This window comes from Oreochromis aureus, linkage group 13, assembly GCF_013358895.1.
Source record: "Oreochromis aureus strain Israel breed Guangdong linkage group 13, ZZ_aureus, whole genome shotgun sequence".
NCBI lineage: Eukaryota > Metazoa > Chordata > Actinopteri > Cichliformes > Cichlidae > Oreochromis > Oreochromis aureus.
Genome location: NC_052954.1, coordinates 10,350,789 through 10,370,437, shown reverse-complemented (window position 1 = coordinate 10,370,437; position 19,649 = coordinate 10,350,789). Strand labels below are relative to the sequence as shown.

The 19,649-nt window shown below is 40.8% G+C and overlaps 1 protein-coding gene across 1 annotated transcript in view; it reads left to right on the top strand.

The window, feature by feature from the left end:
• The window catches only part of cdh23 (cadherin-related 23), a 189,346-nt gene that overhangs the window by 72,079 nt on the left and 97,618 nt on the right, over window positions 1-19,649 (top strand). The window contains exons 8-10 of the mRNA XM_039621895.1: window positions 37-165; window positions 4,018-4,096; window positions 19,473-19,585. Coding sequence (XP_039477829.1) covers window positions 37-165; window positions 4,018-4,096; window positions 19,473-19,585 — 321 coding nt within the window. The remainder of the gene's footprint in view (window positions 1-36; window positions 166-4,017; window positions 4,097-19,472; window positions 19,586-19,649) is intronic.

The window sequence follows — 19,649 nt, the reverse complement described above, 5'->3', positions numbered from 1 at the left end:
AAATGTATGCTGTATTTGTTTTTTGGTTTCTGAAAGGATCAAGACAAACTGAGACCTCTGTCCCGGCTTGCCGGCTTGGCTATCACCATCACTGATATCCAAGACATGGATCCCATTTTCACCAATCTGCCCTACAGTACCAACATAGAGGAGGATGTTCCCCTGGTCAGTAATACAGTCCCACTTAACATCTCACCACCACAGTGTGTATCCTCTTCAAGCAGCTTTCATTCTTTCTTTCTTTCCATCCTGCTCTGATGCCAGAACATTTAACTTACCTTTTATCTTATTTCTCATATCCTGCTCCTCCTGTCCCATGCTCATGTTTTATTATTCAGTAGGGGTATACAACTCGTGCAAAGAAATATGATTTTTTTTAAAAAGAGTTTCTAAAAGTAGAATGGGAGACTGAGCCTTTAGCTTTCAGGACCTTCTTCTGTGGAATCAGCTCCCAATCTGAATTCAGGATACAGATGGTTTGTACTTTTAAGGTTAGGCTTAAAATTTCCCTTTTTGATAAAGCTTATAGTAGATCAGCTGACCATGAATCCTCCCCTAGTTAGGCTGTAACAGGTCTTGGCTGTGGGGGTTTCCCATGATGCAATGAGCTCCTTCATTCACCTCTATGTGTTTATAATTGGACTGATTCTTATATAGCGCTTTGCTACTCTCCCGGAGTACTCAAAGCACAACATGCCACATTCACCCAATCACACCCATTCTCACAAGCACTTTCTCTATACATAGTACATTCACACACATTCATACTCCGATGGATGCATCGGAGAGCAACTTGGGGTTACTATCTTGCCCAAGGATACTTGACATGCAGACTGGAGGAGCCAGGGATCGAACCACCAACCTTACGATCAGTAGATGACCTGCTCTACTTCATGAGCTACAGCCACCCCAAATTGAATTCACAGTGTGTCTTTTGTCCTGTCTCCCTCTCCTCACTGCCAAGTCTGGTTCTGCCAGAGGTTATTTCCTGTTAAAATTGAATTTTTCTTTCGCACTGTTGCCACGTGTTTGCTCAGAGGGGGTCATTTGATTGTTGGGGGTTTCTCTGTATTATTGTAGGGTCTTTACCTTACATTATAAATGACCTTGAGGTGATTTTTGTTGTAATTTGGGGCTCTATTTAAAAAAAAAACTACATCCACCCAAATTCAGTCCAGCGCCCCCATATATAGCGCTGTGGTGGTTAGAATAGAATAGAACAGAATTCAACTTTATTGTCATTGCACATGTCACAGGTACAGGGCAACGAAATGCAGTTTGCATTGCTGTTGAAGATGGTAATTACTGTTATAGATTTACAATCCTCATTCATAGATGCGAAGCCCCTGCCAAAGGTCACCAGGGTTACAGGATTTCTGGTCTTATGCGCTCATACTGTGGCATGTGTATGAAGTCGGGGTATAACATGAAGTACATTAGGGACTCAAAATGGCCATAGCTTTGTTTCAATCTCAAGTAGGTTTATAATGTGTATCTGATACACTAAATGTCTGTTTCTCTGTACACCATTATGTTCACTCTCCTGGCTCAGCTCTTAAACTCAGTTCCCAGGTGGCTAATGGTCCAGCTACTGATGTTTCCACTTGTAGAGAGAGAATTACACACAGGGGCATAACACTGTCCGTCCCGATTTCGGTTTCTCACTCTATCAGTTTTTGTTCTGTCTCCTCCCCAGTCTCTCACCCAAATCAGCCCCCCGACTCACACAACAACCCACACGTCCCTCGTTCCCAGCCCGAATGCGCTGTAGTAGAAATGTCAAGTGCTACATTTGCATGCATATTAACGGGGCGTGACGGAGTCGAAGCCCGGTGTCTCCCAGACTCTCTGATTCATCAACTGTCACCAGGAAGGTCACAATAGGAGGAAGGGGGGAGGTGTGAGGGTATGGAAAGAGAGTAGGATGTTGGGGTGGAATGAGAAAAAGGTGACCGGAGAGAAGAAAAAAAAAAACAGGTATAAAGTTAGATGAGGGAATAAGAGGGAAGATTTTTTTTAAAAAGAGTGAAATTACATTGGATTGTAAAGTTAACATTAGTAAGTGGATTCCAGATCACAGCAGCTTGGAAGCTTTAATCCTCAGTAATACTGCCTCGGAGTGCCTCATCTCTTACCTCTAACAGTAGGGGGCACTGTCTAATCCTATTACAGTTACAATGTAAGAGCATGTCACGGCAGATGCACAGCCAAAATCAGAAATCTATTACTTAGCCCTGTTGACCCCACTACAGACACAGGATTACAACAGTGCTTAAAGCCAGACACATAAGTACAAGCCCGCAGCAGCACCACACTTACACAGACACACCTTCAGTGACCTCATGTGGTATTCTGTGTCATTTCCATTATGCAGTGTTTGGTGGTGATAAGCCGAGGGCGTACAGTGACGGAATGAGTGTCAACTGTTCTCAAGGCCCTTGACATTTACACGTAGAGATATCAAACTTGGGTCCCTGTCATAGGTCATTTCTCAAAGGTGTAAGTGCGCACGCTCTGTTTCTACCTCTGCCTCTCTCTGGCGGCCTGTTTGTTTCTCTGTTTCTATCTTTCTTTTATTCCTGAGCCAATCAAGCAGTCATCCAGGGAAAAGTTTGACAAAGGAGTAGAAGAAATGGTTTTTTTTCTTATTTTCAGATGAAATCACAGGGCAGGGTTTTTAGCTGTTATAGCTGTGAATCTGCGCTCGGACTGACGTTTAAGCCCCTTCTAGGACAAACGCAATTTGGCTGTCAACTCAATGAGGAGAAGGAGAGGAGGATGGGGGGGGGTAATGCACTGTATAGCTAGAAATGAAAGGATGAAAAGAGGGAGAAGAGGTTCAGTGTATACATGTTAGTGTGTGTCTGCATGTGTGTGCAGGAGGGGAGGGATTGTATCTTTGACGCTTGATTGAACATATTGCACTTGTGTGGACAGCTCGAGAATATTGCTCATATTACTTCAGCATCACTTCTTCACACTCACTTTCTCTGTTCCTCTCTTAGTATGTCCCTGCATCTTTCTCATTTGTGTGTGTGTGTGTGTTTCCCCCTCAGTTTGTGATAGGTGCGAATCAGTCTCTCTAAAAGGCTTGTAATTGATTCTGCTGTAATTGGTCAATGACAGGAGATGCTTTGGCAGAAATGGAGCATAAACACGTCTTAGACACAATTTGCAGGATCAATGGGAGGCAGCCTGCTCGGGTGTGAGTGAGAGGGCTGAGATGGGAGTAAGGGAGGGACGGAGGAGAGAAGGAAGGAAGTAAGGGAAGGTCTCTCAATCTCACTGCAGCACAGGGGTTTTTAAGTACCACCGCTGCGTCTGATTGAGGCAAGAAGGCTGAGAAAGCTCAGCGGATCAAAGACTTTTCGAATAGCTTTCTGTCTTTCGTTTTGATTTTTTTTCTCTTTTTTCAGCTGTCACACTGTGGTTTTGTTGAGTAGCAGAGTCATTGACGCAGCAGGGGAACTTCGAAACAATGAAAGGAGAAATAAACCCCAATGAAATGCTAATAACACACATAAAGAAAAAATAGTTTGTGATTTGCCTGCACTTTTCACGTTTTTTTCCACCCTCTCCATTGAAGAGATACAAAGGAGGATTGGAAATACAATACTGTTATGTTTTAAAATTTGATGGGCACGTCTTTGTGAGAGATAAGTGGACATTCACGGTCTTGATATGCCTAGGAATATTCTGTTAGCTTGTTGATGCTTTGGTTACAGATATCTGATTCACCGGGATAAAATAAGTATCCTGTCCTGATTTTAAAAAGAAGAAAAGAGAAAGGAGATTTCAAACATGTTCAAGGCGTCTACCATCCTGTGTGCACATAGCAGAGGACAAAATAGCATGTAGTTGTATTTTATTTAGCAAAAACTGCTAACTGTGTTTCAAGTGTTTGATATTATTCTTATTCCTCTGATTAAAGTGGAAACTACTTTTCAACAACTAAAAAATGTGTCTGTGAAGACTGCATGCAGCTTACAGGTTATATTTGTGTATGTGTGTCTGCAGGGATACGAAGTGCGGAAGATAACAGCCATTGACCAGGATCTTGGTCGACCAAGAGGAATCGGCTACACCATCATCACAGGTCTGAGTCACATAATCGATCTGACATCCGCAGCACAGAGAGGGGAATCGATCACCTCTTATCATAATTCCGCAGTAATAATAGACAAGTCTCATCAAGCACAACAGTCAATAACAGCAGAGAGAAGCTCTTCAGAGTTGGAGAATAGGCTTGGCTGTGAGCATTTATTAATCACTGTTTTGGTTCAGTTATGCAGAAGTCAGCTTTCATTTTGTGTTATCATTCTCAAGTTGGCTTGTGCCATCAAAACAGGATTATGATTTGTCAGCGTGACAAATTTTACCTTCGGCAGACGAGAAGGATGCCACGATTTTTCTGTTGTCGTCTCCCTTCGCTTTTTTTTTTGTTTGTTTTCTTTAAGATTTTGTTTTAGATTTGAGATAAAGCGCCAAAACAAATGACCGCCATATTAAGCTCACTTCAGAAATCCCTGACTTGTGTTGGTGTTACTATATCTGAGAGCTTTACTTTGGAGTTGTACAGCTTGTATGGTGCTGATAAGGATGAAGCAGTGATCCTGCATTAAATACTCAGTTTTCTTACTTCTGCCAAGGATATGATGTTTATGCCTGCCAGTTACTTTGTCTGTCTGTCTGCCAGGAAGATATCTCACAAACTGAACTGACTTCATGAAAGTTGGTGGACAGATTGACCCTGGGGCAAGGTTGCTTAAAGTTAAACTTTGGTGTCGATCCGCGTCTGGGATCGACTCAGATAGACAGGTATTTGTAATGACATGAATGCTATATTCATCCTTCCGAGGCTCAAGGAATCAATTTAATGTAAAAATTTCGTGAAATAATTATTGTTATGAGTACTAACGGCATGCAGCAAAAGCATTAACTCTGCACACACTTTGCAACTTTATGTCTTAATCTTTATGCGCCACTGCACCACTTTGCTCTGTGAAACTGGTTTACTATGTTTCACATGGTTTGTAATCCTGTAAAACTCTTTGTTAAGCTTGCGCTAAAGGTGGAGATGGATATCTGGGAGAAGTTACAACAAGAGTAATATTGACTGACTATGTAACAGGATAAACTTTAAATGCACCCCAGTATTATGAATATAACTAGATTAAGTGAACACTCAGAATAATTCAGCTGTCATGTTTACACCTGTGCCAATTTATCTTACAGTTAGCTCTTAATGCAGAAAGCATAACTCAGAACAGCTTAATGACATAATGATGACAGTATCCTAAATTCCTCCTGCTGTAGTAAATCACTCTCTTTTTTTAAGATGCTATTATTTTGTAACTACAGCTCTTAATCAGTTTAAAAGAAAAGGTATTAATGAAAAGGTTTGCTGTGATTAATTGCAATAAATTACCTTTTTAAGACTGAAGCTTCTGATAGAAGAAAGGAAAAAAGCATGGAATTAATATAGAATTTAATTTCCTCTAAGTGGAATAAGTGGAAGCGAATATTAACATTAAATATAAATAAGCCATTCTTACAGTAATGTGCAAAAGTCTTGAATCACCACTCATTTTTTTATGTTTTACTTCAAAGTAGCAAGACTCTCTTTTAAGTGCTGGCGAGGTGATACTTATCAAGACTTAATGAACATCTTTCAAAGATTTTCTTTGGTCATTGTGAGAAAGGCTGAAGTATATCAAATTACACAGGAGAGAGGTACAACAGTGAGTGTCTGCAGCCCTCTGGAAAACACGGTGGAGGCTCCGTCAAGGTTTGGGACTGCATATTCGCCAGTTCAGCTTGACGATGATCCCAAACACACTGCCGAATTCATTAAAAGCATGTTGACTGTCTAATATCTCTATAAATTGATGCACTTATCTCCTATTTTCCTATCAAATGAGGGGCAGCTGAAGACTTTTGCACAGTCCTGTGGCTTGGATGAATACTTGGTAATATTTATTGAGAGAAATATAATCATATTGCCCAGTATACCCAGCTAATCAACCTTTTTAATTTTCTCCAAATCAGTAGTCACTGTGACGCCATCTTGCTTGAGTCCATTTCCTTCTTTTAAACTTAAGCATGCTCATTTTAAGTTTCAACATTGCCCCAGGGTAATTGGCCTGGACAAATGTTTAGAGAGTTAATTACTGGAAGGCACACTTTTCTTTTTTGTGCACATGGATATGAATGCATTTTCATGTGCCAGAAAAGCAGAACTTACGGAAGTGGATGCAGACCAGATACAGACAGATCGAGAGTTGACTGCACATTAACTTAATGTTAGTGCTATTTGTTGACATCGTATCTGAAGAGGATGGAAAACAAGTTTACCTGATGACTGTTCCATCAGTTTACCCTCAGCTGTTTCGTTTCTTTCTCCTCATTGATGCACATTAACACCTGTTTTGACACGGGGACAGTGAGCCACCTGTGCAATTTACAGAACCCTACATAACTTGTGAACAGATCCAGCCGTGCTAATTGTGTTCATTTTTCTTTCTAATGTGTCAGATATTACAATTGACTCACAAAAAAGGATGCAATAATTTTGATAGCACTATTATAAATTATTCTTGACTGTCACAAAGCTTCTGTGAGCGGCGAATAGTCAATTTAAATTATGATTTATATCTGAGTAATTGACCCAGTTATGTTGCTTGTATGCATCACAGCCGCTGAACGTATGACTCAGACTTATTCGACCTGTTTGAGAATACAAACCTGTTGTCCAGCTGAATCATAGTTAATCAGGAGAGACATGAAGCATCCCTATTTTTATTAAGATAAAACACACAAACACTTTTGACTGTGTTGTCCATCCACTGCTGCAGTGCTCCTTTAATACCCCTGCAGGGTGTTTATTTCAAACACAATCAGTGTTTCAATCCTAAAGGACGAACAATCCCTCAAAGATCCTTCAGGACTGAAACATTGATCTGCGTGGTGGAAAATAAACACCCATTGGGAGGATTACAACCGTCTGTGGACTGTATCCTTTAAACTCTGCTTGCCCCCTGTTGAGCCCAGAATGGCCAGGATGGAGGGACATCGGTGCCTCCACTATTGCCAGCTGGCTGATAAGGGCTGGCACCGCTTGATAAGCTTGGCACACCATGGGAATTTGTGGTGATAAAGATATTCATTCTTCTACCATCTGCTGAGTCACTGCACAATCTCACAGCTGAACGAAGGAATTTGACCCTTTGTCCACGCATGTGCGCAGCCATGCATTATTTGTGAGTGTGTGCGCTCGATAGCTGTATGCTCGGGACAAAGAGGCCACTGCCCAGCCCACTTCTTTACTGAGCTCACCATAAACCCGCTGCTCCCATTCAGTGCACACACCTACTCAGTCTTACTTACCGTCTGCTGCCACATGTTGTATTGTTGTGTGTGTTGTGCTTGTTGCAAAGTTGAGCTTGGCTGAGTTAAGCTCTGGAGGAGAAAAGCATTAAAAAGACATTAATTAGGTGGTGCGATGTATTCCCGGTCGTTGCAAAATCAAGAGTTATAGCACCGCACTAAGCCCTTATGGAGATGGAGTCTGTAGGCTTGATAAAATCATTATAAGTTTGATAGATAATGGAAGTTGAAGGGTGATGTAGTGCTAGGAGATAAAGGTGGGAGGGTAAGGTTATATGATGATGCATTTTGCATGGATATATGTGTGTGTATGCCTCTATATGTGTGTGCTCGTACATGCACGCTTACACATATGCCTCTGTCTATCTGTTCAGATTAGTGCGAGGGCGTGCTTGTTTGCAGACTTAAGTGTGACTCTGCATGACTCCTCTCTTGCCTTCCCGCTCCTCACCCCGAGTGTCCTCTGAGACTGCGGCTCACTCCTGCGGGACTCGTCTCATTAGTTCAGTAATTAAGATAAACGAGGTTTTAATTGCAGCTGTGATTCACGCTAATGATTGTGGGACTCAAGATGAGGATTTCCTCTCCCTCCTCCAATCAGGGGAGTGTATCTGGGATTTGATGTGTACATGAGATAGAATCGCAGCAGCACTCTGCCCGCAGTGTTGCAGTTGTTATTTTTTTGTTATGATGAAGAAGATTCAGGGTAGCGGTTCTGATGGTAAATCCCCGGTCCACAGGGTGAGACTTAGCCCTCTTATTGGACCTCTGACTCACTGCTCTCATTATATATCACTTTAGGAATAGTCCACTGCTGAACTATCCATTCGATTTTTCCTGCTCTAAACATCTGTGGGGGTTTCTGACCCAAAATGCTCCAACAATTCCTCAATTACTGGTAATGAGAAAGAAAGATTTTATCACATACCCATAGTGACTGTTGCCTTAAACAAACAAACATATTCATGTATACTCCTGACAGAGTTTTTTTTTTTTTTTTTTTAAGTGTGGCTAAAACACAATCTTTCTTCTGAGTTGATGGTCGGTAAATTACTTAATGCTCATCATTGTCAGTGGTACTAAAGTCGCTCCAAATAGACAAGTTACTTTTTATTTCATGCATTTATTACTTAATGATGTTGATCCCTGCATATCTTAAATGGGGCGTGCAGTATAATCATCAAAACAGCTTAAAAGCAGCTTAAAAGCAGCATTGACCATGCAATGTGCCTGCAAACAAGATTAAAAGACAATACTTAATTCACGTTGTAGTAATCATGTTAGCATGCTCCTTAATGCTGAGAGGCATGCTGAATTGAAATAAAATCAGTCCAGCATGCCTTTTTGTGATTATTGTATTTGTCATTTTTGCAAGGCTTTTTATTTGGGAAAGCTGTGCAGCAGATCCTTATTGATCACTCTTAGTGGTCCTTCTTCCTACTTATTCAGTCACACATCTGGCATGTAATAAAATTTAAATACACATTAAAAACCTTTTTTAAAGAACAAAATAATGAGTTAATGGTTTGATTGGGGAGAAGCTCAATCATTCGGGAGTGACTAGGGAGTAGATCCGTGACTCCTCCTCCTTGGGGTAGCTCGTGCTTCAGGTGTTTCTGTATGAAAACACTTGTTCTCAGGATGGATACTTGGCACCCAGATGTCTTTGGAATCAAATATCTTCATGCTTAGTCTTGTTTCACTGCTTGCTGTGACTCCGGTTCCTCTCAGGAGTATCAGATTACATGTTCCCGTGACAGTTCTCCTCTAACGCTAGCATCTCAACTTTGACTCCAGTTGTTAGATCTTTGGAAAGATTAGTCAGATTAATCCCTCTAAAAGATAAGATCATAACAGCTTTGCACCACTGTCATCACTGAGATGATGCTTAGCCATGCTATCAAGCTACAGCAGAGCTAAAGAAGAAACTAAGCAGATAAATAAATTGGGACTAAAAAGAAAGATAAAGAATACACAAACCCGTGGTGTTTCTGACTGATGAGCTTCTACACCAATGAGCTTCTGCCGTAGCATATTATTACATTATCCACATCTATAGCATTACACCATAGCTTTTGAACATCAACTCAAGCAGTAAACAATCCCAAAACGTCAGCCATCATCTGCTCAAACCCATCCCCGAGGACGACATGGGGGAAACACAGACAACACTAGTCAGTCTCAATGACACCCCCAATGACCTAAGGAACTATCACTCTAAAGCCCAGATGGACTCATTTTAGCACAATGTCTACTCGCTACATGCTCATGTGTGTCTGTCTGCACACATATATGCTCGGACAGATCACGTACTTCACACTTACAGACAGACACAGACGGAGGAACGGAGAAATAAGAAAAGAACAGGAAATTAAAGCACAGTATTCATCTTAAGAAATATCAAAAATACCCAATATTGACCTACTGAACATATTTTACCTGCTAAAAAGAACTTTCTGTCTTGCTTTCTGTGATTTCTATTACAGAGGACTTGAGGCAAGCAGTCTTGCCCCAAAAATATTGCTGTCCGTTAGGATAAGAGTTAAGCTTGTGTAAAGTTTCTGTAGCCTCTCCTCTGCGCTGTAATGATAGTGTAAGAATAAGCAGAATAAAAGTCAGCCTTGCGTCTCACAGAACGAAAGGACATCCCCCAAGCCTTTCATATCAGCCTCTTGTTTATCTTTGTGTGCTTGGTTCTATCGCTTTTGTCACATGCAAGCACAACTAATCCCACTCTAAGCTCCTTCCATCGCTACACTTTTCTTTCCTTTTAGACCATTCTTCCTTTCTCATTGTAGCGTCTTCGTGCTGGGAAACTGCAGCAAAGATGTTATTTAATTTGCAGCTAAAGTAGTACAGATTTACAATATCATAACTTCACTGGGTATTTTGAAGTCTGTCAGGAACCTGAAGAGCAAGACCACATATTGCACATACACATTTGCCTATGGACACAGAGACAGAACAGGTGCCCACTGTCCACTGCAGTTAGTATTAGGGGGACATCCTCCAGCCTGCCCTCAGCAAAGCGGTGTCACAGGTACAGGCATGCCATTTCCTGCCTGGACACGCTGATAAGTTGCAAAGGCGATTATTTCCCGTTGTCTGTCTTTCCTCACATATCTTTATCTCTCAGTACTGCTACACCCTGATGCTCTGATTCCATGCAACTACAGCCTAACTTGTATCAGCAGACATGTTGTAATATGGACAAGCCTAATACCTGTTATTCTATAGGGAGCTCTTATTGTCACTGTCGCATCACGGGGATTTCTGCTGGTTTTCAATTAGACGCTCTGAGGCTCACCACAGCCCGATGCTATGTAATCTCTCAGGGAAGGCAGATAGTCTGCGGGACGCTGATTGCGACACAATCCCAGGACTAGTGAAGTCTAGTGGTGTCTAGTAGAGTGCAGCAATCAAATGCAATCACAGCCAAGTCCAGGCCTCACTTTGTTATGATGTGATCAGCCTCAGCATTACAGCAACTGACATGTGAAGTCAATAATACTGATCATCTCCTTACGATGCAAAATCTGCTGCGTTGTGAGGACATGATGCTCACATCCATGTGTTATTCTGACGTGTGCTAGCCAACTGGATGTGGTGGAAGACCAAGGACACCCCGCATGGCAACAACACTCCTCAAAGGCAGCAGCCCCTGCTAGCAGAGCAATGCACCTTCAAAGACCACAAAAACTGCACAGCTGTTCAAATTCTTTTCCACTCTTGAGCTCAGTTATTGGTCTGTATTTTCATTGTAATAAAAGGTCTGTTTTGCTTTTGTTGTATTTCCAGCATACACTGAAGGTTTATCAATTGCTGTTCTGTTCATTTACCCTTGGGATAAAGAGGACACTGCTGGCCTTAAGAAGTGATATTCTAAGCTATTGGCTTGTGAACAACAGCATTTCCCAGTGTCAAATCCAATTTCCTCTTCTGCTGTCTTCTAACCCGCTGCTGTTTTGTACACTGTGCAAAACCTGACTTTGTATTGTCTAGCACGCTGCAAAAAAAATCAGATAATAGGGTAAATCAGTCTAGCCTAGTCTCACTGAGAGACACCAACAAGATTTTTCGCAAACATGCTGCTACAAATACACTTCAAATACACACACTGGCGATAAGACCAGACTGCCAGTTCAATACTCAGTTGAAAAGAGACTGTGACGTCTTGGGCTGACAGACCAAATGCAGGAATCAATAGCCGTAAGCCTAATTATTTTTCATGAGACCTGAAGATTGTGGATCGTGGATACATACATCTGTGACCAGGATGAGAATTGTGTTGGTCTGAGGTTAGGTTAGGTCAGTGGCATCTTGAGCTAAAGTCGCTGGAGGAAGCACACAGAATGTTTTAATGCTGTTTGTTCCTAATAAATATGTAATAAAGTAGGATTTATGCCCTGTCCAAACTGCAGTTGGACAGGCTCCCATTCCACCCACACACTTCCAACAATGGTCATGGGATGACTGTCTTCAATTATTTGTAACGTTACCAAACCAACAGTATTGTTGTTGGCCAGCAGGGTAGAGGTAAACTGTACTTCTCTTCCTCTTTCTTTTCGTTTGTTGTTGTTCTTAGCTGTTAATTTCACTTTTCACACATAAGTCAATAAAAAACTAAGATATGAGAAAATGTTCAGCTGCAGGTAGAAGAGCCACCAGCTTTGCCTGATCATGTCACGTCGATGGGTGTGGGATCATGTCCCATGTCATAGAACAAGCAAATTTGACTAGTTCTTTTGGTAGAGGCTCAAAAGGCTAACATCTCATTGGATTCACTAAGCATATTCAAAGATAAGTGGCTGCAAGAGCCTGTTGTAAATTCAAGTCAATAAGTACTGCTATGGAAAAAAATTCCACTGTTGTTCGGCAATCCTCCCACTCGTTACTGGAAAAGCAGCATTTGTCTAAATGTTTAGAGCAGGGGTGTCAAACAAAAGGCCCGGGGGTCAGAATTGGCCTAGCAAAGACTCTGGTCTGGCCCACTTGAGAGCTTTGGAAAACGTAAAGAAAGACATATATTTTAGACTTTTAACTATATTTTACTGTTTTCCTACTAATAAAGACCTTCCCCATGCCCGTTCATACTGCAGTGAAATAATAGATAAAGAATTATCTGTTATTTCACTATCAACTATAGAACTTTATGAGATTTTATTGTTTTGGTTTTTTACAATGCCTCCATAAATAGGACATTTTTTTGCAAAATATAAAAAAAAAAATCTGATTTATAATTACAGCTGTCTGGACAATGAGCTTTCAGTACTTTTTCCATAAGTTCACATTTATTACTTATCATTTAAGTTGTGCTGACAGATTTCTTTCATTTACTACAGCAGTATGTTTTATTATATAGAAAAAGTGAGACGTGCTGCTGAATGTACTGACAGAAATAGGAAGTTTGACGAGTCCCACCCGCTTAAAATCAAAGTGGGCTGTATGTGCCATTTGATGTAAAATGCATGTGGCATCCTCGGTGTAGAGATACTCATGAAAGTAAAGCTTAATTTATACATCTATAGAATCTGTGCAGAGCATACAACATAGCCTAGCAAATGGCCAACACCATTAACAGCATTTACATGGGTTGCTGGCAATGAAGGGATCCACGTCTCTGGAGCTGCACATCAGGTTACAGCATAAGTAAGGCAGGAAGGGTCAAAGCACAAAGACCGCTTACGTGCGTCTTACTAACTGTGCCAACCAAAGGTTGCAAACGGAAGTAGGTTTCATGTGCCACACATTCTCAGACAATACTTGTCCTTGAATCTTTTCTGAAGAAAAAAACTTTTGATGAAGCTAATTCATTTAGTATTCATGAAATGCAGCTTGTCTGCCAATGGCATTATCACTTCACATCACAGACACACAGGAGCACATACATATGCACTAGTAGCTGTCATACACTAAAGGGTTTGTGTGAATGCACAGATGAGCACGTGCATAAGCAAATCAGTGTAAGTGAGAAGCTGTTCATTTAGATTTTGAAGCGAGTGTAGTTTGAAGACAATAACTAAAACCTCATCATTAATATGAATGCCTGTAGGCGTAATCCTTAAAAGTGACACTAATTTGTGTACATTTAGCAAAGTACACAAAATCTTAGCCCCGAGCCTCTAAGCACTGGCTGCTTGCCATATCACATTACTAGAATGTTCCAGCGCCCCCATGGTGTTGTCACAAACTAGAAAAAACAGTTGTCACTAGCTTAGTCATGGCGATTACACTCGGAGAAGTCCTGTTTCGGCTGAAAGTCATTGTTATCCACGCGCCGCATGCCTGGTTGAACTCATCAGATCAGATCCCTTATTCCTTCTGCTCTCCAGGGCAATCCTCCCATAATAACTACACGTGTAAGTTTTCCACTTTTCAACTTAGAACACGGAAGTCGCTCAGAATCACTAGCCCGTTTTCCCCCTGTGTCTACACTCGCTCCTTTGCTCTTTGTGAGGGAGTGAATTTCAATAACAAAACTGTTCTCAGGAAATAAGCCTTCACTCCATTGTTAATGATGCAAGGGTGTAAATGTGTTTGTCAATACATAATATGAAATCTACACTCGTGTTTTCCACCTATTCTTTGGTAATGCCGAGATTCTTCAAAAGTGGCAAATTATTTGGATTTCTTTTATTTTGTAATTGTAGCACTGGCCATTGAAGCTGTTGAGCACATTATAAATTCCCAGAAAATAAGAGCTGCGTGTGTGAGTTTGTGTGTGTCTCAGTGCCTGTGGGCATTTCTCGAGGTGTGTGTGCGTGAGTGGATGAATTTGAGTGTGCAGGGCCACTCTAGACAAAATCATGCCATGCTTTCTCATTTTCCAGTCCAGTACTGTTGGTAATGTGAGAGCATGGCTAATCCCCTGGAGTCTCACATCACAGAGTCAAACTCTCCTGGTTAGCACTAAATGCACTCTGACACACACACGTACACAAATCTTTGAATTTCTTCTTAGGAGTTTGGAATTGAAACGGCAAAATATTAACACGCACGAAACACAAATTCATAATAACAAATTTGAATTTCAAAATTCAAATAAGGAGTTTATTGTTATTTGTGTATAATTTGGGTGCGTGTGTATCTTTGAACAGCAATTTTCATCCGTTGGGGGTCTAATCACTGTGTCCTAGCAGAGCACTGGAGAACACTTTGCATCAGCAATTAGATTATGATTATATTTTCTTTCTCAGTGGCACCTCTGAGTCACCCTGTGTAATTTCAGTCTGTCTCTCTGGTCAAGCTCAACACAACGGTGCCCTTCAAAGGCCCCTTCAATGGAACCTGAAGCAACGAGTCAAAGCCTCTCAACGGATGCATGCAGAGAGTACAACCAGCAGCCTGCTGTTATCTCGCAAATGTACATTACAGCATGGCACTCTAGAGCTTTTTGTAGATGCGCGTGTTTGTGTATGCACGATAGCCGCTCGGCCAGGTGAGCACCCAGTCGTCCGGGCAAGGGGCGGCTGTTGGAGAAGATTGGCATTCTAGTCAGGCCACTGAAGCTGACAAAGCAATTTAGAGGCAAGATGCCCACACAGAGTGGGTCTAAGTCCCTGATGCGCGTTACCCTCCCACCACCTCTAACAATTGTTGTCAACATCAACTTGCCTGCCTCTCCCATCAGGCAAAAAGAAATGTTGCAATGAATGTTGTGTCAGCTTAGTGTCACTAGTGCATAACACAAACTGGCAGTTTTTTTGTGTTTTTTCCCCCCATGCACACTCTTACATCAACACACTACTATACTTCTCCTAATAAGATACTTGGGTCTAGCGGTTACTGCAGGATTATTACATTGCTTACATGTGGCCATCTTTTTGCAATATTCTGTGTTATTGATCCTGTGTTTCATTGTCTTCCTGCTTCCGATTGTGGTCATTTTCAGTGTTCTACACCTATTAGGACTGTCACCCAAAGAAATATGAGAGCATCTGCCGTTTTAGCAAATGGCCCAAAATGATTGTTGGTCAAATTCATGTTGAGAATCAATTTTGTGACCATAGGAATTATTCATGCTGACCATGAGGTCTAAGTGTGTAAGTGGGTAATATAACAATACAAAGCTGTTTCATACCAATGGTCTTTTGTTTCTTTGGTTTGTTTTAATCATAGCGATTGCCTCTAAATAAATTTGGGGTATTAAGTATTAAATTTGACTTAAGTCAAATAAGCCAGTAAGTCTAATGTTAACCAACAACTTGGAAAACATCAGACTTACTGGCTTATTGGCTCACTAGTCATTGTGCAGTTCATCAATAAGGTAGTCTCGAAGCTAAAGGATAGGTTTTATGATGGTTTTAATCCTTGTCAGCATCTTTATATTTCAGATAGATGATAGATAGATAGATAGATAGATAGATAGATAGATAGATAGATAGATAGATAGATGGCACTTGTCATCACTTACATAACTAAATTCATTATGTAGGCTGGATATGATCAGCAGTAGTTTCTGTGCCTTCTACATCCTACTCTCCACCTTTTGGCCTCAGTCCAATGCCAATTACCCCAAAGCTTTGCTCTCTTTGCTAGCTTGGCTCCTCTCCTCTATGTTCATTCTTCTGTAGTTTCCCTCCCTTCCATTCCAGACTAGATACAGGGCAATAATAGAGTGCCGACTGGGGAGTGGGGAACACAGGCATGGGTTAATCTGTTGACCCCTAGCCGTTGTATACTATAGACTTACCATCTCAACGTGTTTCTCTGAAGTCTAGACCTCAGCTATTACTCTAACCTATCTGAAAGAGAATGTTTCTTAATCCCGCTCAAAGTGTAGCTCGAGGTTCACAGTGTTCTTACTTGTGAATGTAGGGTTTCAGAAAAAGGGAAAATCCGCATGTGAAGAGAATATGCATTCTGGGGGGATATTGCATTTATCATGTCATATAGTGAAAGGAAGTTAGTTTAATCATGCAAAAGCTAATGAACAAGCAATTTGAGAAATGAATTCTGAGTCATGTCTCAAAATGTAAAGTGGTTTACCGTCACAATAAACTTTCCTTTTAATAATTGCAGTTGTTGTACGTTCACACAAAATAATCTGTCTTTTGCAGAGTAAAAGAAGTAATGGTTGGTAAGCTACAAAAACCATGACTGATTTATGTTATTATGACAAAGCCAGGGGATTAGCTACAACGAATTTCTGGACAGAACCTCAAATTGTATTTCAGACAGATCTGTTAAATTTTTACTGAAAGGACCCTAAAGTAAATACAGTATACATATGTTTGTAATCTGCCAAAACTGGAGTTATGTTAGCCTTGAAACCAAATAAATTCAAGAGCTCATTTTTTGTTTTTCTCTAGGCCCTCTCCTTCAGACACAACACTGATGTGTGCCACAAAACACCCTGCCATATGTGCAAAAGGCTTCAGTATCAACTATGGTGAAGTGTAACCACACCTGTAAATGTTTAGCTCTCGCCGTCATTGCCACCAAAAGCAGAGTCCCTCTAAGTGTGCGTACTGCAGCAGGTGCTTCCGACCATCCACACAGGTGCAGACTGAGCAATCTGTTTTCTGCATGGAAATAGCAAAAGAGCATCCTAAACAAATGTCTTAATGCTATTGCAAATAACAAACATGGTATTAAATTTGACACAGGAGGCATGCACAGTCCAATCATGTGAGTGTCTCTCGTTCAGAGTTGTGCCATACTGAAAGCGATACATGTTAAATGTTGTGGTGCTTAACCTTATAAGATTTCAATACCAAGTTTTAGTTAAACATGACCACACTGTTTATGACGCTAGCGTGTTCAAATTAAATTTGAACACGCTAGCGTCGAAGTCATTTTTACATAGAATGCCACATACAGCTTACATTAATCTCAAATGGACCAGACCAGTCAAACTCTCCTATCTGTCAGTATAAGCACGTTAAAATACACATTAAATGTCTCAGATATCTCAGTATAAGAAAAAGTAGTGCAATTTCAACAGTGCGACTTAGTTTTTCTACATTATAAAAAATCCTGCTGTAGTAAAGGAAAGAAACCGATGATGCATTATGTAAAACTTGTTAAAACCAATAAATAAATGTGTCCAAAACAAATGAAAGAAATCTGTCAGCATGACTTAAATTCTACGACCTAAATTGTGTAATATAATTTAAAATGAAAATTCTTCTTAATTCACAATAGAACTTTTTTTTAACTGGGGCCATTGTAAAAACAAATTAATAAAAATCCATAAATTTCTATAGTCAATAGTAAAAAAAACAAACTTGTGTATCTATTATTTTACTGTTGTATGAAAGGCTATGGAAACGTCTTTACTAGCAGGAAAAGCTGTAAAACCTCTGAAACTACAGGTAAAAATTGAAAAGTGATGCCGTCCTTTATATTTTCTAAAGCTGTCCGGTGTGCTAGTCTATTCCAGGCCAATTCTAGCGCCCTAGGCCTTATTTTTCACAACCCTGGCATACAGCATAATGGTGTGCTGATGTGTAGTGCTCATTTTTGTCAGATGTTTTTGATTTAGTCGATTATGATTTATCTGTTCAGCATTATTCGATTTTTGATCATTCTCTCACATTAACCTGTTTAACCTGCAGTGTGTGACATCACAGATGACCTGCTGTGGTGGCCGCTGTTAAAAGAGTTAAAGTGCTCCATGTTAACACGGTGTAATTGAATTAGTCCTAGGTATGTTTCCCATTCATTCATTGATCTCATTTAGTCTTGTCTCCTCCATTGTTTGCCTTTAGCTGAACAGATTGCTGTAATAACATTCACATTTATAAAGTGCTACTTACCAGAGATTTCAAAAGGGCTATTCACGTCTCATATAACACATCATCGGCGCCAAGGATCACACTGAAAGTGTAAAGGCATTAGCTTCTCTGAGTGAGACTTGAGCATCTGATCTGAGAGACGCAGATACCAGGCAGTGCGGGGCTGGAGCAAGAGAACATTAAAAGTGAAGAGGTGAGGGCCATTGGGTGTACTTTTGTTTGTGCTCTCCATCTGCTGGGCGTAATTAGCAGGGTGTCTGAGAGAGAGAGGGAGAGAGAGAGACAGAAAGAGAAAGTGTCACAGAAAAGTGTGAGAGAGGTGTGAAAGTTAACGAGAAGGACGGTAATTTGAAAAGGAAGAGAGGGAATAAGAAAATATTAGAAGAGGACTCAAGTGGGCCTCGGTCTAATATTTTAACCTGTTTAATTGAAGTGAACACACTTGAACTTGTTAATGAGAACAGTGCAGCGTTCATAATTTGAAATGCTCCTCTCTGAAGGAGTGCATGGAGTATGACAAAGTTAATGCAATTTATCAACCCGTGCAAAAAGGGGTGACTGCAGTCAGTCTGTATTGTAAGCCTATCATGTTACAGATTCTATTGATACCAAATTATACATCCAAATATGTTCTTTAAGTTCATCTGTGGATTTTAGTTTTTAAGTAAAGATCGTTTTAAATTCAAACTTAAAAACATTTGATATCCTACATCACACCCTTTCTTGCTAGCATGCATCGTCTTTGTTGCTTTTATTGCGATTGAACTGCCAATCAGCAGCACGAATGATACAGGAGACTCATGGTGCAAGCACAAATGGTTTTATGCCTGCATATGAGAATTCACAGACAAACAAAACAGTAGCCCATTTATTTAATTTTTAAAAAAGTCTCTGTGACACTAACAGCGATATTTAAAAAGAAAGATCTTTCCGATATCAGCCACGATGCTTGTAGTTCCCGGGATGTGTACCCATGCTTGCAATCAGTTACTGACAGCATTATCACTACATAAATTACAGATGAACTCAATAAAGAAGTGAAAAACTGAAGGCAGTGGAAGGGGAGGGTGACAGAAATAAAGCGGGTTCAGGAGAAGCAGCTTGTGGACAGGTTGGAGGAGGTCGACCAGCCTAAGGGAGGTACAGAGATAAAAGACAGCACAGTGAACGCAGTATCCATATTACATGAAATAGAGACTTGCACATGGCTCATCCACCACCTTCCCTTCCAGAGGATTCTTGTTGTATCCCAGGAGACATGTTGAATTATCAACCATGCCGGTTTTGTTTCTCTCTCTGACTTTCTTTGGTCTGCCTCTCTCTCTCTCTCTCTCTCACTCCATCTAGGAAACACAAACAGTGTTTTTGCCCTGGACTACATCAGTGGATCCCTGACAGTGAATGGGCAGCTGGACAGAGAAAACCCCCTCTACTCAGCAGGATTCTCTCTGACTGTCAGGGTGAGCTGCTGAATGTGGGGGGAGGTGTGGGGTGGAGGGACTGTCGTGGCCTAGACAAGAGACT